At 35.0% G+C, this 17,550-nt stretch overlaps 1 protein-coding gene across 1 annotated transcript; it reads left to right on the plus strand.

Moving 5' to 3' along the window:
- Positions 1–1,396: 1,396 nt before the first annotated feature.
- LOC131028934 (ERBB-3 BINDING PROTEIN 1) lies at positions 1,397–17,239 on the plus strand. The gene is made up of 10 exons (XM_057959309.2): positions 1,397–1,726; positions 1,822–1,934; positions 3,905–3,989; positions 4,138–4,287; positions 4,593–4,746; positions 15,031–15,246; positions 15,761–15,897; positions 16,211–16,302; positions 16,536–16,718; positions 16,821–17,239. Exons 2-10 carry the CDS (start codon positions 1,841–1,843, stop codon positions 16,898–16,900), a joined length of 1,191 nt encoding a protein of 396 aa, XP_057815292.1. The 5' UTR covers positions 1,397–1,726; positions 1,822–1,840; the 3' UTR covers positions 16,901–17,239.
- Positions 17,240–17,550: the final 311 nt, after the last annotated feature.

Below are 17,550 nucleotides of genomic sequence, written 5' to 3' on the forward strand. Positions count from 1 at the left end.
ACCCTCTTTAGGAGGAGCACCTGAAGGAGTGGATTTTGGGCATTTCCTCTACAGGTGCCCATATTCATGACAAATACACCTAAAAGGTAGCACCTCATAATCAAGCTATTGCAACCATAAGGTGGAACCAACTTGAATATCCATTGAATTTGGTAATGGTCTATTCAAATCAAGTTCAATACAAATACGTGCACAAGAAATCACCTTTTTATCTGAAGTCTGTAGAGAGGGACCCAACGACTTATCTCATAACAAAGCTATCATGCATAGAATTGTCATGTCTCCAAAATTTTAGTAGGAGCCAAGGAAGTCTCACCCATAATAGGACCCTAGATGGGAGCTCCATGATTGGGTTAAATCCTACATGCTAAGGCTTGATCAATAAACCAACTTGATTACGAAAACAGGGACCGCCTTCAAAGGCCTTGTTCTGATCTACCAAACAAGAGAAAACCACAATAAAATAACCATTGGTTGAAAGCATAATCTCCACATCCCCTTTTGGGTTCCAAGTTCTACGGGCCCACAACTATAGGAAAGGCAAAGAGACCTGGATTCCCAAAAACTTACATATTAAAGCACGAGCACTCAAGTAATTCACATCTTTCGCGACTGAATATGGTTGATTCACTAGAATTAGTTTGTCCTGGCTTCTTTCCAAGCAACCATTAACCTTTTAGACTTAAGGGTGATCGATCTTCGTGGTCCCCTCTACATGCAAATTCTTGTTCCAAAAATCAACCCCAATCTTGTCCCCAAAATACATCTGATCAAAACCCGACACCACATCACAAAAGGAAGGACTCCCTTTAGAAAGTAATCCCTCCGTCATTGCTAGAAGCACATCTAACACAACAACCACACAAACATAAAACAAAAACAACATAAAACTAAAACCCCCTACCGCTACAGGCACCCCAAACACAACACAAGCTCAAAACAACCCCTTACTCCCGATGACAGACCTTGCCACCTCTTGCACAACCACATGAACCTCCCTCCACGCACCCACACATTTCAGAAGAAAAAAGAGATTGCAATTAGAGTTCAAACTCTAGCCCATGCGTCATTCGACAACAACGCCATCACAATTTGTAAAAATTATAGATTTGATAATAATCAAATAGAATACATTTCTATTGTAAAGTTCACAATTTACATTAGTTTATAGTAATCTCATTTTTCTTTATTTATACTCCTCTTAATTGTCTTTAATAGTAAATTTGATAATTTATCTTAATTATAAATATTAAATATTTTAAAATTTGATATGTTTTTAAAAATATACTAGTATATATTTTTTAACCTTTTTAAAATCAAACTTAATCACCATTAGTATTCATACAAATCCGGAGATAACATTAACATATATCCATACAAATCCACACAAAGCTAACCCACACAAAATCGTAGGCAACCCAAACAACCTAAAACCACGGTTCAAATAATTATCCACGTTGTCAAAGTAGGAATCCTAAAACCCCTTTCGAACCCCCTCGTGCCGTGTTAAAAACCTCAACACACCTGGAAAACCTCCATTAACAGCGGTTATCGTTTTTTACTATTATCGCCGCCAACCTCTTCTCATACGATCGACACCCATTTCGCAACATAGATTATCTTTGTCCGGGTCCACTTCATTGTGGTTTCTTTTCTCAAGAATTTTGGAAACTGCTGTATTTGAGGAAACCCTAGCGGGTTCACCACTTTGCAGATTCTAAGCCTGGTAATCATTGTGACTCTTTTGGATTTTTTTAAAAAATGGGTTCTGGTGCTTTCCAATGTTTGTGTCATTAGGGTTTTGATTTGAGGTTTATGCAGTTTCAAGAAGCGAGGAAAAATGTCGGACGACGAGGCCAAGGAGGAGAAGGAGTTGGATCTTAGTTCAAATGATGTCGTTACGAAGTACAAAGGCGCTGCTGAGATTGTGAACAGTAAGTTTCTTAAAACCCTAACCTCCTTAGCATTACGCTCTTAAACCCTAATCCGTTGCTTGAGGTAGCAAGGTTCTTTAAACGCCAATCTACTTCCTTAACTCCAAATCCATGCATTTGTTTTGCCTTAAAAACACTGGTTTTGAGGAGTGCCTTTTATCTAATCACCAGTTTCTTTTTTTTAAAAAAAGTCTTTTGGTGGATTTTAACCTACAGATTCAATCGGACATCTTGTGGACTGATTTTAAATTTTGTTATTGGCCAAGTTTCGGCTATTGGGATAGCCTTTTGTTTTCTTGCCAGTGTGGTTGATGAATTTAGTGGTATTTTAAATATTTGTTGCTGTATAGTTTAGGTTCCTTTTGGACGTGGATATGGAATTTAGTGGTTTCTTAAGATGTGGGCTGTTCAAAGTTTTTAATGGGGTTTCTTTGTAAAGCAGAGGTAGATGATATATTAATTCGTTTCTAATTTCTGTTGTTGGATGGGCTTTGAATATGTATTAGTTGTTTACTTTTAGGATTTAAAATTTATAGCAGAGGCATTATTTTTCTGTCCCATTAATAATGATCTGGTTTGCAATTCCAGAGATTGCTGTTTTCTATTACAAACTGAAGAAAACTTAGAAATAAATTGTATTAGACAATGATTGAAACCAGTCAATTGAATTGCTAAGTCAGCAATATAACACACCCCAAATTTTTACAATGGCACGTCAAGGTCATGCTTTATTGCTTTCAGCGGTTCAAATATACTTGTTGGCAGTGTAATCACAATGACTCTCGTTTCTAACTTAGATCATTGTATGCATGATTCTTTGAAGATGATGAACATTTGCATAATGTTTGTCTATGGCTAGAGTGGCTGAGGCCGTGTGTGAAACACCATTTTTGGAATTGGGTTTTAACATCCTTCAATCTGTGAAGGGAATGTGTGCTCTTGCACACTAGTAGGGGGATGAGGACTTGGAACACTCAATACAGGGTCCCGTGCTACTTCATATGGTTCCCTATTGGATTTGTTAATGGAAGGAGCTAATACCAAATCCAGTATTGTTTCCAAATGATATGCAACGAAAGGTTCATTTATTTTTTTCTCTGGTAGTTGCTCACTGAACTTCATCTGATTTGATCAAATTGACATTCCTTCATTCACAGTTTGGTCAATCAAGTCAACATGCCATTTTGGCTGTATGTGATCATAAGATGGCTTCACTAGAGAAGAGGACAAGATCCTTTTTTATTGGTACAACTTTGTAAATTGCAGTGTGTTTGTCAGCTTTATGATTGAACTAGTAAATATTGTGAAGCCAATCTGCTACATAGTGGCATAATCTGATGCTTTGTCTGAAATACTATTTTGAGTTTGATTTTAACATCCTCCTTGCCTAGAAGAGACTGTGTGCCAACTTAACAAGTGCTGGACTAGTATCAAATCCTAGGGTAAGCTTTCTAGAGTACTACTTCAGCAGAAGCAGGTGGTCTTGGTTATTCTATATTGGTTCGCTTTTAACATTCTTCCTGAAGAGAAAGAATTAAAGCTTCTACAACAATATATTTGTAATAACAGGAGGGGACAAACATTTTACTGGTAACCAATGTGAGGGGAAATTTGAACAATGGGTGATTGTGGATGAACCCTTTAAGGCTATTTATTTCCAGTAGCCTTATTCATGTTGCTTGGAGAATATAATTAGATTATACAAGGCTGTAACAATGAAATTCACGTCCACGTAATATTTTGTATATATTTAAGTTTGTTATTGTCTCATGCATTATGTTGAAAGACTGAAGATGTGTATGATTTGAGATGATTAACTTTCTTTTATGTTTGTGGTCATCAAACAACTAGTTTGTACTTATTTCTACAAATAAGGAGTATTTTTATGCACAATGTTGCACTGTACTAGCATCCATTTCGTTTTAGGAAAAGGGTCTTCATAGCTGACATACCATTGTTCAAATAAGCAGAGGCATTGCAGAGAGTTGTATCTGAATGCAAGCCAAAAGCAAAGGTGGTTGACCTTTGTGAAATTGGAGATTCATATATCAAAGAGTAAGACATTATAAGTGTACTAGTTATCAATTTTGAATTTTCTAAATGTTGATTTGCTATTTGATGTAGAATTTGGTTATTTTCTATTGAATTGTAAAATCTGTAGGACATATGTTTTCTAATGGTTTCTTTGTTGCATTCTGTGCAGAACAACAGGAAATATGTATAAAAATGCAAAAAAGAAAATTGAAAAAGGTGTAGCGTTTCCTACTTGTATCTCAATCAATAGCACTGTATGCCATTTTTCTCCAAATGTAGGGGATGAGACAATATTGGAAGAAAATGACATTGTCAAAATGTGAGTATGTTTAACATATCCAGAGAATTTTTCAACTGCAAGTGTCCGATTTTTTCTAGTGAGTTGCACTGTTTTATTTTGTTCTGTAGCACTGTTTGAGAAAAACCAGGTCAGTTTCGTAGTTTTGTTTTCTCATACAATTAATACAGCTTTGGAGTCAATTTTACTGATCCTGTGTGGTTGTTCTAATTGAATTTTCACTTTCTTTAAAAAAGAAGATGCACGTGATTTTTAGTTTCACTTTAGTAATATGGTTTCATTGAGAGATTTATACAGATTTAATAATCAATCTTCTTGGATGCCAGTGATATGGGTTGCCATATTGATGGCTTTATAGCAGTAGTGGGACACACGTGTGTGGTCCAAGAAGGCCCCCTTACTGGAAGGGCAGCAGATGTTATTGCTGCAGCAAAAACTGCAGCTGATGTTGCTTTGAGACTTGTCAGGCCTGGAAAGAAGGTGAATATTGTGTTCATATTTTTTCTTTTCTGGTTTTGAAGTACTGTACATCAGGAATGGATGTCAATTATAGCTCTAATATAATTAGTGATTTTTGTCTTATATTGGGATGTGTCTCGTCAATAGTTGTTTGAAATTGAAATGATGATTTGCTACCTGAATGCTGGGTATTACTATTGGGATGTGCTCAATTCTGAATACCATTTTTGATAAAACTCATATTACTGGTATGTGTATGGTGATTCAATTGAAATATTAATTTGCTATCTGAATGCTGGGCATTACTATTGGGATGTGGGCAACATATGAATACCATTTTTGATGAAACTTAAGTTACTGGTATGTGTCTGGTGACTCAGGTATGTGGTTACAGTTTTTTTGTGCTATGTATATGTATAACAACTTTCCCCATATATCCCCTTACAACAATCACATCTAAAGCTGCATAAAATTGATAATGCAAGATGGTGGAGGTAGCATATACACATCGTTTAACCATGCACACTTGTTGGATGGCATCCATCAATCTCCAGTATTTGGGCTCTTTCAAAGTTCATAACTTTTTTAAGCTGCATAAAATTGATGATGCAAGATGGTCTAGGTGGCATATACACATTCACATGTGTTTACTAACATCAAAATTAAGTTTAACTTTGCACACTTGGTGGATGATGCCCATCACTCTCCACTATTTGGTCTCTTAGAAGCTTATAATCCTTATAAGCTGCACATAATTGATGATGCAAGATGGTCCAGGTGCCATACATTCACATGCTCTTACATCAAACTTAAGTTTAACCATGCACACTTGGTGTACGAAATCCATCACTTTCCACTATTTTGTCTCTTTCAAAGTTTATATTCCTCTTATTTTCATCACCTAGTTTAGTATTGACTAACCTATTTTGCCAACCTTGACCCATACTCTTTATTTATTGTTTTCATCTCCTAGTCACTATAACAACCTCCCCATACCACCCTTCTCTATGAACACCCTTCCAGTTCCTGCTTCCATTAACCCATTCAAGCTTTCCCATTGTTTTATGTGTTTTGACCCCTCATTCCCATCCCATTGCCACATCCTTGTAATCCACAAAAGTGCATTACCCATTATCCTCTAGGTAAAACTGAGACTCTGCTAACATGAAGGACAATCGGATGATTTAGATCTCTAGACATACATAATGACTGAGCAATACCATAGTACATGGAATTATTGATAGATCCAGTCAAAAGGATTTGAAAGACACTCTGCAGCAGCATTTCCTTTGCAGTATTATCAACCAGTCTTCCACAAACAAGGTCTGTTAAATGACACTCAGGTAAGAAAACTCATAAATATGCCCTATCAACAATATCAAGAGATGTTCCTAGAGGATTCAATGCTTCAAGGTACAGGATACAACAGATCTGTTTTGGAATTGCTCAGGTATATCGCTGGACATACCAGGAGCAGTATTATCGACCAGTCTTCCACAAACAAGGTCTGTTAAATGACACTTAGGTAAGAAAACTCATAAATATGCCCTATCAACAATATCAAGAGATGTTCCTAGAGGATTCAATGCTTCAAGGTACAGGATACAACAGATCTGTTTTGGAATTGCTCAGGTATATTGCTGGACATACCAGGAGATTGTGGGACAGATCTGCACCACCCTATGCAATTCCATGGAGTATCCATACCTGTACTTGAAATGTTTTGTACCAGTTTCCAGGGAGTTTCCTGGTCAGTTCAGTAATACAGGATGAAACCATTTTTTCACACCTTTTATGGTTTTACCTCATGCCAATATTTAAATCCCTTGCATCAGGGAAACAATTCGATTATTTGCTAATTGTAAGTTGTTGATGTCTTGCATACATGAATTTTTCCAGCTCTACTAAGATTTACAGGGAGTTTGCTACTATTAGTTTGGTTTATAAGTAAAGTTTTTATTTTAACTGGTTTCTTCACTGTTCTATTGATTGGTCATGTTGGTCTAACTTGTTGTCCATACACAGATCTTTCTTATTACCATAGCTAGTGCCGCTTATTGTTAGAATTAAATCACTTTTTTTATTATTCAGACTTGTCAGAGAAATGTTGAAATATTTGGTAAAGAAAATGTAGTGGACAAGCATTGCTGTCTGTAAGATGTTAATACCTCACAGCACTAGTCAAGCACTAGTTGATAGGAAGTGGCAATGGGCAGTTGTTAATGAAAATGTGCCCTTCAGTGACAGCTATACTCCATGAGGCTAAGTAGAATTGGGAGGAATCCTTACTTCAACATGGACAGGTTCCACAAAGTGACTGTGCAGTGTCTGAGTAAGTTGTGCAATTACGACAAATGTTTTAAGAGCTACTTGTTCCCAAGATTCGTTTCTATTGTTAATAATAATTGGAACCACATCTATTCATGTCATTATAATGAAGATTAGAAGTTAAAACTTGCAATAATTTGAAGCCGATTCTTCTTATTTTAGTTCTATAATTTATTTGATTTAGTAGTTTAACCCATGATTACAAGTGTTAATCTACAATTTCCATTTTGTTTTTTAGGTTCAACTATTTTTCTCTTCCTAGTAGGGTTGCCAACTGTTGTAACCCTTCTCTTGCCATGGCATGTTTCCAACTTTGTACTTAATGTGAAAATAAATGTGCATTTCCTTTGAAATTTATTTCGCCATTTTACTATCTATATGATTGTTTGAGTTTGTGACCAAAATGAGGCTTAGGTTTCCGTGTGTATGAAGATTGGAGCCATGTTTCTAGTTGTTTGAGGATCCCAAGATTCCATTCAGGTTTGGAGCTTATCATGTTTTCTACAAAGTCTATGTAACCCTTTGGATGTATAGTTTGATAGAAAATGTAAAATTTGTAGTCAAGGTAACTGCCAAGCTATATGCTGTAGAACTAAATATGTTTTGTGGTGTCAATAGACAATAGTATTGAGAAAGCACTTGCAAAACCATTTTAGGGCCTTACAACTGTTTTTTAGGTTATTTGGATGTATAGTTTGAAAGAAAATGTAGAATTTGGAGTAGTCAAGGTAACTGCCAAGCTATGTGCTTTAGAGCTATATATGTTTTGTGGAGTCAGGAGACAATAATATTGAGAAAGCACTTGCATAACCATTTCAGAACCTTATAACTGTTTTTTAGGTTTTTTGACGGCGAGAAAGAGTCTATTTGGATGTAAGTTTGCGGGAGTTCTAATGGAAGTTTATAAGTAAAAAACTGGAAATGTGAGATATGTTGGCAAACTCATTCTAATTTGGAAGACAACTAATAAAGGTTCAAGTTATTCTGTTACCAATGGTTTGTGCCATTTGAATGTTTTAGTCCATCTTGGTTTCTTTCCCGAAACAGAATCTCTTCTAAAGTCACTGGAACTTTAGAAGTACCAATAGATTGAAGAGGCAATTGGGTTTCTGGATGCACACATGCTGTTTGTCTTGAGGTACATGGAAACAGTCTCCCGATAAAACAAATAGCTAGACAGAGATATCTTCTCTAGATATGAGTCTTCAACACCCATGAACCAAAATTTGTGAATATTAGGAGTTCACTTCGGAAAGAATGGGCAGTTAATCAGCTTGTATGATGTCCTGTAGACTTTCTTGATACATGCCTCATTTTTTTTATATAATCACAATTCACAGCCCCGGATATTTGACACAAAGCATACTGTCGCCACAATTAATTTTTTGCCAAATATGCACTATTTTCATTTGGTATGATTTCTCTGAGATATCTCCTTGGGCCAGAACTAGCCAAGCCTACGATGAGAGGCTGTCTAGTGTCTTGCTTTTTAGGTTAGCTAGCCTAATGTCCCTATTGTTTCACTTTGAATTTTCTGCAAATGTGTACACCCATTTTGTATTTTTTCTGTGATCCTTTTTTTAATACACCTGCCTGTCTTTCTTGGGACTGTTTGCTATAATCTCATATGAGAGGACATCTATTTTCCATGGTGCTTTGGGGATGGGAATGAGGATGGGGGAATGGCTGTCTGAGGGGATTGGTGGGGGGGGGGGGGTAGATATATACAGAGAGAGAGAGAGAGCAATAAATATTAACAGCAGTAAAATTGTAAATTTAGTCATGACAGCGGTATAACACTAATAAAATTTATCATGACATCAGTACAACACCAGTTTAAACTTTAAACAATTAAAACTTTAATCATGAAAACATTAAATAGCAACAATATTTCATTGTTTAACTTTTATAGTTTAAAGTGTAAAAATTAAAATTAAAGTTTTAATGCAAAGTCTCAAACTTTAAAATATAATTATGCCTCATCTGTCCTATCAATATCAAAAGAGCTATCTGCGTCACTTGCAGGCTGAAGTGTGCTTTGTCAAATGGAATTCTGACCAATTCTGAATTCACCTCATTGTCAATTTATCTAACATATTTAGAATCAACATCCCAATGTGATGTGGGAGTTTGTTGATGCTTGGTAGTTTGTTGATCTTGAACTATTAAGGCACTATTAAGTACATTTACCTCTTTGCTTTTTTAGAGGTAAGCCCATTCCTCTTGAGTGAGTGGATGAAGCCGTAGGTGGATGTATTCCTCTTTGTCTTCATCTGTCCTATCAATATCAAAAGAGCTATCTGTGTCGCTTGCAGGCTGAAGTGTGCTTTGTCAAATGGAATTCTGACCAATTCTGAATTACCTCATTGTCAGTTAGTCTAACATCTTTAGAATCAACATCCCAATGTGATGTGGGAGTTTGTTGATACTTGGTAGTTTGTTGATCTTGAACTATTAAGGCACTATGAAGTACATTTACCTCTTTGCTTTTTTAGAGGTAAGCCCATTCCTCTTGAGCGAGCAGTTGAAGCGTAGGTGGATGTATTCCTCTTTGTTTTCAAGGAACTAACAATTTGTGAGAGTAAATGAATAGCAAGTTGTTTCAACTCTAGTGGGTGTTTTTCTCTTGGAATTTCCACCATCGAATGAGTTTTTTCTTTTGTCCAATAGCAGGCCTATCTGTCCCAGCCTTTGGTTTACTATATGTAGCACCCTAAAGATCGGAAAATTGGAGCCACCACTCTTTAAGTATGATTGTCTCCTCACCTCTATATATTTGATGAAGGGCTTTCATAAATCATTCCATTGTTATCATTTTTGAAAGGAAGAATTTATTTAAGTCTAGGTGCATACCACTTGGGAGTAAGAGCGTAGTTAGCCATATGAAGAGTGATGTTCATTGTGTTACACTTCTTTTGTAATCGAGGATCCTTGTCATGAATTGTTTGCCTCATTTGATCAAGCATGCTATAATAAGTCTCATAAATCTCTCCAAGACTAGGAAAGAGTGCATCCACATACCCAATTATCCCCACAACAGGTGATATGATAGGGGAAATATATTTGCAAGCAACTTAAAAATTATAAGACATTAACTCTACTATTAATTTAAATTTTAAATTAAAATTTTAAAATGTAAACAAAGTAGGAAAATATTAATTATTAAATATTATATTGGACCACCAAGTGTTATTAAGCACCTTTTCTCTCACCTTCTCTTCTATTTTTGATTGAGCCCACTTTTTTTACAATCTTGGGTATATGTAGTCTCAATCGCCACTTCTATCTTTATCCAATCTATTTTGCCAATGTCTTTCAAAGAATTATTCAAAGCACGTACATAGCATGGAGTCCAAAAAATATGTTTTTTAAGCCCCTTTAACCTTATGCCACGTGGCTCGACAAACTTCAGCCACGAAGTTTGAAATTCGATGAACTTTTAAATGCAAAATAAAATTGTTGAAATTCGCCTCAAAGGCGTACGGGTGAAGGGTATAATTTTTCCTTTCTAGCCTTTGTCGTTAATGCAACCCTAGAAGTGAAAGCTCGACTGTGTCTAATCACTAGTTGTGGGAATAGGTGGAGTGGGTGTAACTGGTGGGGAAAGCTCTACCTTGTCTAAAACAACATACAAAAGTAGCAGTCAACTATTAGATGGAGACCAAAGGCATTGTTCTTGTCATCAAGCAAGATTGAATTGGGAGTAGGAAAGAATAGCTACCTACCTCTTCCCACACATCCGATCTTCACTTTTGATTGGGCCCACCCATCTGAAAAATAAATTGAATGAATGATTCAATAATCGGTTAATTACATTGAACGATATACACACGCATATATAGAGGTTACAAGATGATGTTCTATAAATAGAACTAGTCATTAAAGTGAAATCAATAAGCTAAAAAGCTTAAAAGGCTAAATAATAAAAAGCTAACTTAACAAGCTAAATAAGTCGACTAAAAAGCTAAATAGCTAAATAAGTCGACAATTAAGATGACTGCTAAAAATAGAAGATGACCTTTATAGTTTTTTAACACCCTCCCTAATGGTCATCGTACTCAATACCCTACAGAAGACACTGCAGGTGTTATGATCACAAATGGAAAGACCATCTGTTGATACGGAGACCCTCCTAGGATCTATAGAATGTAAATGACCAAGAGTACCAAAAGCCATCCAAGCTAATGTAGCCTTCACACGCGAATTAGAGATCTGGCACACATGAATTACTAAAGCCTGAAACCATGATTTTGAGGAAAAAATTAGCAAACCCTTTTGCAAAAGAGTACCAACTCCAAAACTGACTGCAAGATACCATAGTTGTAGATGTTTGCCTTGGCAGGTGCGACCTAAACTAACTGCAACAAAGCACGATTTTTGAGGAAAAAACCATCAAACCTTGAAATAGGAACCCTTGAAAAGCGAATTTATGATTTTGAGGAGAAAATTGAAAAACCAAGAAATCTGAGTTACAAATCATCGTTTTTGTGGAAAAAAACAGTAAAACCCATATAACTAAAATCTTACGCGAATATCGCGGATTACAGATGAGATAATTTTTAAGGGAAAATTATAAACCCTGCGAACAATTTTTGAGGAAAAAATTGTGAAAACCCTCCCATGATTTTTTGTGGAAAAAATCAGAAAACCGATAGACAATTTTTCAGGAAGAAATCATGAAAACCTTGGGACTTGTAAGACGAGGTTTGGCCTAAATTAATCTGATAAAGGTAACGATATTCAGATATCGTGAACATGCACTGTTTCCAGGTGTTGTGGCAGCTGTTGAACTTTTGACTGTGTGCCAACATGATGTTGCTCAAAGATGCCATCACGAAAATGGAGGTTGAACGAGGTCAACCTAGTGAAAGCACGAGACATAAGAATCTAATTAAAAAATCAGAATAGAAGCAGCTGCACGAAAAATCTGAAACCCTGGAGTGGAATTTGAGACACGAATCCCAATGAGCGAATTTCGAGGTTTGGAAGAACCCAAAAATTAAAATTTTCTGCAAACTTAAAACCTGAAATTTTTCTTGAAAATAATCAGAAAAAAATAATAATTTGCAGAAAATAAAAAAATACCTTTGATTTTGTTTGTAAAAAAACAGAAAAATATAGACGATTTTATTTTTTTCAAAAAAAAAAGGGGTAGAAACCCTAGGTTGGATGTACAACATAAACGGCGCTTAGAAGACACCACAATTCCTGACATCCACAGAATTACTAGAAATTGTGGATTGTTTTTAAATTCCAAGGCAAATTTGCTGACACAAAATTTGAGGCACAAAAAACGAGGCACCCAGAAAAATTTGAGACCAACTCAGAAAAGCTCTCGAAAAAACCACCAAGAATCTGAAATTAGAATGTAGATCTGACGGCTCAAAAATTGGGGCATGGAAAACGATGCACCCCAAAAAATTTGAGGACGACCCAATTGAGGTCTTGAAAAACCCACCAAGAATCTGCAACCATGATAAAATTTTGACTTGAATGGAAGAGTCAAAACCCTAGTCGAAAATTGCAGAAACCCTAGGAAAAATTTCAACTTGCAAAAAAAAAAAATCCGCCCAAGAAGAAAAAAAGAACGTACTCTTTAGAAAAAAAAACAGTTAAAAAAAATCTTTTCAATAAAAACTTCGAAAAATTTTAAATGGAATTTTTAATTTCCATGCTCTGATACCATGAAAAATAAATTGAATGAATGATTCAATAATCGGATAATTACATTGAAAGATATGCACACGATATTCTATAAATAGAACTAGTTGTTAAAGTGAAATCAAATAAGAAAAGCTTAAAATGCTAAACTTAAAAGGCTAAATAATAAAAAGCTAACTTAACAAGCTAAATAAGCCGACTAAAAAACTAAATAGCTAATAAGTCGACAACTAAGATGACTGCTAAAAATAGAAGACGATCATTATAGAAGATATTAATATTATTTTAACACCATCTATTCCTTCATTGCTACCACATGCCCTAATTGATCCCCTTCATTGGGGTTCCTTCCATCCTTGCTCCTACCATGATCTCTTATCCTCACCCTAGTTGTCCACGAAACTCCTGCCCTTGTGTTGCTTATTCCTCTATTGGATTGGCTTATTTAGGGATTTTTCACAAAGACCTTTTATTTTTTTAAAGTTTTGTTTTTGTTTTAATCTTTTGTTTTTTCAAATAAATTTTAGTCTTTATTTTTTATGTATAAAAGTAAATCTCTTATCCTCACCCTAGTTGTCCACGAAACTCCTGCCCTTGTGTTGCTTATTCCTCTATTGGATTGGCTTTTTTAGGGATTTTTCACAAAGACCTTTTATTTTTTTTTAAGTTTTAATCTTTTGTTTTTTCAAATAAAATTTAGTCTTTATTTTTTATGTATAAAAGTAAAACCATGCCATTTGTTACTCAATCGTATTATTAATATTTTAAAATTTAATATTTTATTTTGAATTATATCAGATTTATTATTTATCTATTAATTTTATTCAAACTAAAACTTTAAACATATTTATATAATATAATATTTGTATATTTATTATAATTGATTTAAATTTAACATATTATTGTTTCTTTTTTTGGATTTATTACTTAGATTTAAAAAAATCAAATTTATTATTTATAGTTTTTAAAAAATTAAATATATGCAAGATGAATTTAATCACAAATCTTTTTCCGATTTTTTTCTCCCTTTTGAACTTCATTTGAATTTTATTGTTGCCAAACTTGAACTCGAACCTTGTGACATAACCTTTAACCATCAAACCATTCAACTTACAAACATGAGCTGAATTTATCACAACTTGCACAACATGAGAAAATCCAACCTCTTCTATGGCCTCCTTTAAAAGGGCAAATTGGTAAATCAACATCCTTACATTTACTAGAGCAATCAATAGTTCTAAGAAAGAATGAATTAACAAGACTTGTAACAATAATATTGATGAGTGGCTGACGATGAGTATCAATCCACCCATCCATGACAATGGAACAACTAGTCCTTGTCCATGTCTGTCTCATCTTCTCTATTAATATGTTCACCTTTATGTTGAACTCATGAACACAAAACTGCATCAATGAATCAGACGGCATGTTATTGTTGTAAGTTTTGTGATTGCTGAGAGGCATGACGCCCATATTATGATGATCATGCTGCAGTGATCCTTATTTGATCATGATCTTAAACTTTGAATGGGGTTCACACAATCAGAATTATCAGAAACAGCTACTTCTAAACTAGAAATGATGACATCAATTTATCATGGTGCTCTGCAGAGCAAAATTTCACCAGATCAAAATTAGGCTACCTCCTTAAGATAAGGCTACTTCTGTATTCGTCTAATTGTAGCAGCTTATATCAGTTAGTGGGGAATGCAATTAATTGTGGAATGAGATTATTTGCTTAATTGTGCAGGCTTTGAAATCATAATGATATTGCTGTGACATAATATTATGATACATATGTGATCAATGTTATGGGTATGAATTAAGAATGTCAATGATTATTTCTTCAAATCTCAGATATATGCCATGTAACCTGTCCATGTCAGCATGTTTCATAATACATATGCAGATCTCTGAATGTTAACCAAATAAATCTAGCAGCCCGTTGGTAAAGGTTGATGTGTTTAACAATGGCTTGTACAAAAAGACATAACATTAATAATTTAAGGTCAACTAAAGCGACAATTGGAGGTTGCTTGTTTCTAAGACAAACCTTTTATTCTTTATAAATTATAAATAGAGTTTGTGTGTTTCTTATGGTGTCTTGGTGACTTGGTGACCATACACAATGTATAGAGACCAAGTTTTTGGGTCTGATCTCATTGCTTTTCTGCTGGATTTCTGAACGCAGAAGATGATTTATACTATTTAGTATGTTTGTAGAAGTACTGTAGCTTTAAGGCATTCATTTGTCTGATTTGGATGTCTTGCATACAACATTGTATTATTGTTTTTTGACATTTTGTGATGACACAGAATAAAGATGTCACTGAAGCTATACAGAGAGTTGCAGCGGCATATGATTGTAAAATTGCTGAGGGTGTTTTGAGCCACCAGATGAAACAATTTGTTATTGATGGGAACAAAGTTATCCTGAGTGCAAGCAACCCAGATACTCGAGTTGATGATGCCGAGTTTGAGGAAAATGAAGTCTATGCCATTGATATTGTCACAACCACAGGGGATGGCAAGGTGAGGGAATATGATCAAGATTAATAGGTCTACTGGAATCAATGTTTTTTTAAGCCTCAATCATAAGTAAATGTATTTTACGTATCATTTTGAAAATTTTGAATGGCAAAGTTGTTTCTTCTGAAAGGATAATCCATGGTATATGCTTTCTTTTCTTAGACATCCTTGTTATTCATAGGTAACTCCAAAGCTACACATTTAGTGAATATGATACTGCAGTTTGCTGTTGTAGTATTTTGAATCAATATAGTGGTCAGAGGGAGAGGAATGCTAAAAAATCTGTGAAAGAGGAGTAAGGGATCAAAATTTGAAATCATTTTTGTGATTTCTAACAACATAAAAAAAGTTAAACTGAACGAGTCACTGGCAATCTTGTGATGGAATAGAGAAAAAAGGACTTTCAATCTTCTCGAGTTGCACACAAGCATTGCTCTATTTAGGATGTGTAGAACTTAAATGTAAGCATGTTAGCTGATTATTTCTGAACATTCTGTACTTCGAAATTCATGTTCAGCTGAAGCTGCTTGATGAAAAGGAAACGACTATATATAAGAGGGCCGTCGATAAAAATTATCATTTGAAGATGAAATCTTCAAGGCTTATTTTCAGTGAAATAAACCAGAAGTTCCCTATCATGCCCTTTACTGCAAGGTATGTTCCCACAACTTAATTTTTTTGCTGATGTTTGGCTATTAAACACCTCTCTGCATATGTGATTTGTGCATTTTGCTTATTGTACAACTTGTGACTAAAACATATTACAAAGTGCACAAGCCAGTGTTTGGTCAATCAATGAATATATTTTGTTCTACAACTTAGTTTTTCGCTGGCGTTTGGCTGTTAAACATCTCTCTTTGTATGTGATTTATGAACTTTCTGTCTATAAAAAGTGACTAAAGCTTTCAAAGTGGACAAGCCAGTTTTTGATCAATCAATGAATACATTTTGCTGCATTGACTCTCAGGGCTTTCGAAGATAAACGTGCACGTCTAGGTCTGGTGGAATGTGTCAACCATGAACTCTTACAACCTTACCCTGTTCTCCATGAGAAGTCAGGTTGGTCATAAATACAAAATCTAAACTTCGTTTCAAATTCGCAAGCTGTCTCGAAGTGTTCTATGACACCCTCTACAATTTTTGCTTGTTCTCTCCAATATATGTTTTGTTATCATATTAGGCGGTTGCCAACTTTATGTTCAAATAATCAAAACAATCGTTCTTTTCAAATCTGAATTCTTCTGGATGTTTCTATGTTATAAAATATTGGGTGTTTTCTTTGTGGGTTGCAGGTGATCTTGTTGCCCATATAAAATTTACGGTTTTGTTGATGCCCAATGGATCAGATAAAATCACAGGAAATCATCCTTTGCAGGAACTGCAACCAACCAAGGTTGTTGAGGATCCTGAGATAAAGGCATGGTTAGCTTTAGGAATCAAATCTAAAAAGAAGGGAGGGGGAAAGAAAAAGAAAGGTGAGATGTTTGTACATTTGGCCCAAGCTCTCTTTGTGATCGTTTGTGTGTTAAAGATGTACTTTTAGGAAGTTTTTACTGAGATGAATTTTATCGTAACAGGCAAGAAAGGTGATGCACAAGAAGACTCAACAGATGCTGCTGTTGATGGAGCTGATAGCATGGACACATCACAGGGATGATAAGATACAGAGTCTATTTTATAATGTCTTGTTACATGTTCCTTGCCATAGGCAGTCTTCATATTTGAACTTATAATGGTGATATCTATTACCTCAAGAATCCAGATTTTCATTATTAATCAATTAATTACACTTGTTTTTGTATAGGCGGGTGGTGCAAGAGCCACTTTTCGTCTCACGGCATGACAATTTTCCTGAGTTGTCTTTCTTGAAAGTTTATGCAACTCTTTTTTTTGGTTAAAACATGTTAACTGTTGGTTTTGTTTGCTCTTAGAATTGAGAAACCTATGTATAATTGAAATCTTGTCTTTATAAATGTTTCGTGATGCTCTGCTGTTACATTTTGAACCTGGTCAAATGGGAGTCAAAATCAAGAGATAGCTTAGTTGTATGGTAGTTTTTTTGTATAACGGACAGTAGTGTGTCGAGCAATCTGTTTTCTTTTATTGAACATATTGTCTACATGATGCATGCTTCTATTGTCATGGGCAATGGAGCAACAAGTAGATTTATTCACGTTCATGATTTCATTTGAGGTTGGCTTTTTTCAAATTTAGTTATACCTTGGTTCAAGCTATTAAATGTCTCAGTCAACAACTTTTGAGTTTGTTCTATTAGGAGTAACCTAAATGATATTGCATCATGAAAAA

The sequence above is a fragment of the Cryptomeria japonica genome, chromosome 7 (assembly GCF_030272615.1).
Source record: "Cryptomeria japonica chromosome 7, Sugi_1.0, whole genome shotgun sequence".
NCBI lineage: Eukaryota > Viridiplantae > Streptophyta > Pinopsida > Cupressales > Cupressaceae > Cryptomeria > Cryptomeria japonica.

What these genes read in the sequence shown, in the direction of transcription:
- LOC131028934 (XM_057959309.2), top strand. Translation starts at nt 1,841, where the DNA reads ATGTCGGACGACGAGGCCAAGGAGGAGAAGGAGTTGGATCTTAGTTCA. An exon ending in CGCTGCTGAGATTGTGAACA is followed by an intron (nt 1,935 to 3,904) that starts GTAAGTTTCTTA and finishes TCAAATAAGCAG; the next exon opens with AGGCATTGCAGAGAGTTGTA. An exon ending in ATCATGCCCTTTACTGCAAG is followed by an intron (nt 15,898 to 16,210) that starts GTATGTTCCCAC and finishes ATTGACTCTCAG; the next exon opens with GGCTTTCGAAGATAAACGTG.